General features: G+C 46.9%; 1 protein-coding gene across 1 annotated transcript; it reads left to right on the top strand.

Annotated features, from left to right (window-relative positions):
* Positions 1–2,639: 2,639 nt before the first annotated feature.
* LOC111153394 (taste 2 receptor member 1) lies at positions 2,640–3,536 on the top strand. The gene has a single exon (XM_022512394.1). It carries the CDS (start codon positions 2,640–2,642, stop codon positions 3,534–3,536), a length of 897 nt encoding a protein of 298 aa, XP_022368102.1.
* Positions 3,537–4,482: the final 946 nt, after the last annotated feature.

Raw genomic sequence — 4,482 nt, 5'->3', positions numbered from 1 at the left:
AGGCTAGTTCTAACAAACATGATCACGGAATGTTTGAGAACCACCCAGCCCCACAAGTTGCTCTACTCTAGAAGACAAAAAGCCGTCAATAAACACGAGGAGACATATTTATGTCCTTTAAGGCTCTGCACTCCCGCGCGTTACCTCTGCTCGTTTACTGTCCATGCTGAAAGACTGGACTGTGGTTTTAGACTCAGAATGGAATTCTTTCCACATTGCCCCTTCCGTCACCAAGACTTGTTTGCAATAGCAAAGTGCCCAGACCACGCTGAAGGGCTCAGTCCGTGAGGGTCGTGACCGTGTTGGGCAACAGGGAGGAGCTAGATGGTGGGCCTGAGGCCTGATGTCTCCAGGAACAGTCACCCTTTCAAGGTGACTTTGTAACATTTATTTCTCTTTGCCTCTGTGATGAAAAGCCTTATGTAACCGGCTTTGGTTCTGCTTCACAGAAGTACCATATGCCAAACACCAAAGGAATGAATGGGGCCGGGGATGAGGAGAAATCCGGGATAGGCCCTCGAGGAGCTGCACACCAGAGGCCCCAGGGGAGGGGCGCAGGCACGGGGCTCGGTTGGAGAACCCTGGCGGTAGTAGAGGGATCCCGGCTTCATCATCCTGTAGGTTGGGGTCCTTCTGCGTTGCTTTTCCAGCCTGCGGAATGCAAAACCCGAAGCACTTTTTAAGTACTTTTTTCCTTTGCACCTGAGGGAGAGGAACAAGACTGACCCTGATTCTCATGCTTGAATCTGGATCTTTTTTGAGAGAAACCGCTCAGGAGTGCCTCCCTCGGTGTCTCTTTCATGACGGTCCAGCTCGTCCCCTTCATCTCACTGAAGCTGAGACAAGAACAAAGTAGAGTCCCACAAAGACAGACATGACCCGTTCAGGGAAGAATGAAAAAGTAACCTAGAGATTTACGCTCACCACTAGCGTTTTCGTATGGTTTCTTTTCCAGTTTTCTAAAAGGGAGTTTCATTCTACGTATCCTTCATGACACCATTGGACAAAATGAAATGTTTCCATAAGGACCCGTCTCATTAAGACGGTGGGGTGTCTGCTGGGAACATATGGTCAGGTGCTAACCTGGAAAAGCTTCAATTCCCCCCCCCCAATATGAAATAGATTGTTGCCCACTTTGTGCCCTTGTCGTGAACTGTCCAAAACCTAATGAGGTTTTAGGTCACACTGTACCCGTGGCTGGCCCTTAAGTCTCTGAGCACCTTGAGAAAAAAGACCATGTTCCATTCACCGTTATCCTCCCAGGATCTAGAACCGTGGTATTCAACTGGGACGAATTTTGCCACTCAGGGAGTTTGGCAACGTCTGGGAGCACGGCTGGTTGGCACACCGGAAGAGTGGGCTGAGCTACCCCCATCTAGTGGGTAGAGGCCAGGGAAGATGGGCATCTCACGTCACACAGGACACCCCCCCCACAAAGAATTACCCAACCCAAAATGTCAACAGTGTGGAGACTGAGAAAACCAGGTTTAGTTTAACACACGGCACAGTCTACATGTTAATAAATTCCAATGTGGGCGCCTGGGTGGCTCAGTGGGTTAAAGCCTTTGCCTTCAGCTCGGGTCATGATCTCAGGGTCCTGGGATCGAGCCCCACATCGGGCTCTCTGCTCAGCAGGGAGTCTGCTTCTCCCTTTCTCTCTCTGTCTGCCTCTCTGCCTACTGTGATCTCTGTCTGTCAAATAAATAAATAAAATCTTTAAAGAAAATAAATTCCAGTGTAATTTTCCCAAAAATAGTCTGTTAGACAAGTATAACAACAAACGGAATCAGGTACTTGTTCTCTTACTACTTTTTCCCTGAAACAACCAGCTCATGCCATAAAAATCTCATGTATTGAGAAAAGAACAAGAAAAAGGTTTCAAAGCCAGTGTCGTCCCACAGATGGTTGCAGGTGTGTATGGTGCTAAGTGAGTCTCTCACTGGCTTTTGCTTCCTTTAGACTGTGGACCGACTGTATCCACATAAATTTCAGCCTAATTAATTCCTTTGTCTCTGTCTTTTGTGACCCTTTCTGTTCATTACATATATTTTATCACATAACTGCTTTAAAGTTTTCGGCGGTCCTGAATCACTGAATTATTGTGGACTGGACAACTACGACTCGGCAGTCCTGTGTCGCAGACCATTCTATGCAGTTAGAGCACAAGGGATCATTTTGCAGACATGTCTTTTCAAAGGATGCCCCACTAACATGAAGCAGAATTACACCTGTGGGCAGGGAGCTCAGTCGTCGTGGGGGAGATGAGGGATTGCGAAGCGTCCACTGGTCATGCAGTGAAGGTGCCCTTCTCCCAGCCCTGAAAGTGTCTGGTTCCACCATTTGCTTATGATGACGTTGGACGCTAAGTAGACCTGGAAAATGCAAAAGCTGTCACCAAGAAGCAAGTCATCGCTGGGGTATCTCTCTCTTATTTGACTGCCTTGGAACCAAATTGACAATTCGCTGATATAAACAAACAGACATCACCTTCTGGCTTGACCGCCTTTATCGTCAGGGTCCTGCTCCCCTCAGAACTTCTAGTCTAGTTGAAGAAAAATAGAAAGCTCGAATAATCCAAACTGCCCCCAAATCTATAAATACATCCATTTTTAAAGTAACTGATAATTTTTCTTCCCAAAATGCTAGAGTTTTACCTTATTATCCCTTCCCTTTTTTCGACGATACAATTTCTCATCGGGGTTTTAGCAAACGGCCTCATCCTGGTTGTGAACCGCACCGAGTTGATCAAGGAGAGAAAGACGGTTCCGTTGGTTCTCCTTCTTTCCTGCCTGGCGATTGCCTGGATTTGTCTGCAATCGGTCATCTTCTACATCAACCTGGCTCTCCTCCTCTGGATCGAAGTCCCTCTACTTATTGAGAATTTTTTAATCTTCATGTTTGTAAACGAATTGGGACTGTGGTTTGCCTCGTGGCTCGGAGTTTTCTATTGTGCCAAGATCGCCCCCATAGCTCACCTACTCTTCTTCTGGTTGAAGATGAGGATATCGAAGCTGGTGCCGTGGCTGATCCTAGGGTCCCTGCTCTACGCATCTGCCCCCTCTGTCTTCTACAACAAACATACATGGTTTTTTTCCCAACAAGTTTTTTGGGGTTTTTTCTCCCCAAACACAACAACCCAAATCAAAGAGAAGTCTGCCTTACAGATCGCCTTTCTTGTGAGGTTATCATTGACGCTATTCATCTTCCTCGTGTCTGCCCTGCTCTTGATATTTTCCCTGGGGAGACACACCTGGCAGATGAGAAACACGGCCATGGGCACCAGGGTCCCTAGCACGGGGGTCCACGTGAGGTCACTGCTGTCCATTCTGTCCTTCCTGGTCCTCTGCGTCTCCCACTACATGACAGCTGCTTTGCTCTCTTCTCAGATTTTTAAGCTCCAGAGTCTCATGTTTTTGTTCTGTGTCTGGGTGTTTGGGTCCTTTCCCTCTGGACACTCTATGATCTTAATTTTAGGAAGTCCTAAACTGAAACAAAATGCAAAGAAGCTCCTCCTCCACGGGAAATGCCGTGAGTGAGACAGAACTTGGATCCATGTGAAGAAGACGCAGTTCCCCACGGTAACGCTGCCCGCCATCCCTCCGTCGCTCAAACAAAGCCACCTGCGCATGAACACACAAAACATCACCTAAACATCACGTTTGTCCAACGTGAGGCATTTTTATAGATTCACTCCTTTTTCAAAGGGTTAAATTGATTTCCGAAGTGCGACACACATGGGTGGGTTCCGTCAGTGTTGATAACCTGGTTGTGATATTATACTCTCGCTTGGAAGCGGTTTCCTCTCTGGGAAAGAGTGGGTGAGTGGTACTGGGGTCTATCTGTGTTATTTCTCACAACTGCCTGTGAATCAACAATAATCTCAAAATAAAAAGTTTAAAGTAAAAGGAAAGGGTGTTTGAACTCGTAATGGCCAAAGGATGCAGGAATCCGTGGGGTCCCTGGGCTTCTGACACCTCATCTTAGATGATCTAACCTGAAAGGACTGGCTGCCACTTTCTTGTCTACTTGCAGATTATTTTTGCTCTGTTTGTTAGAGTCACGGACAATGGAACCATTCTTCCTCATCAGATCTGAGAGGAAGCTGAGGACAAGCCGGCTTTCTCTGTCCGTGTGATTTTGCTCACCGACCCCACACAGCTGAGATGCCAGATGCCAGGCTGTCATGTCCCAGCGACTGCTAAAAAATTTTTTTAAATTAAAAAATTTTTTAAAAAGCAGATGGAAGAGGAATCCAGGGCTGGATTTTCTATTGCTCCTAACTGGACACACGGACCAGAAAATAGCTTGCAAAGATGCTTCATTTTTGCATTTGTGTGCTGGGCTTTGGGACCTTTTCAACCGACAGTAACAAATTAGGACTCCTACCACACTGCCTGTCTTCCCAGTGAAGCAATGTCTGTAGGTGGGTGGGCTGGGGGTGTTTCCATCTGCTTCAAGTCACAGATGCATTTTCTGTTTGTG

This window comes from Enhydra lutris, unplaced genomic scaffold (assembly GCF_002288905.1).
Source record: "Enhydra lutris kenyoni isolate GAN:26980312 unplaced genomic scaffold, ASM228890v2 scaffoldscaffold32, whole genome shotgun sequence".
Classification (NCBI taxonomy): domain Eukaryota; kingdom Metazoa; phylum Chordata; class Mammalia; order Carnivora; family Mustelidae; genus Enhydra; species Enhydra lutris.
Note: the sequence above shows the minus strand (reverse complement) of the source record. Positions and strands in the feature narration are given on the sequence as shown.

What these genes read in the sequence shown, in the direction of transcription:
- LOC111153394 (XM_022512394.1), top strand. Translation starts at nt 2,640, where the DNA reads ATGCTAGAGTTTTACCTTATTATCCCTTCCCTTTTTTCGACGATACAA.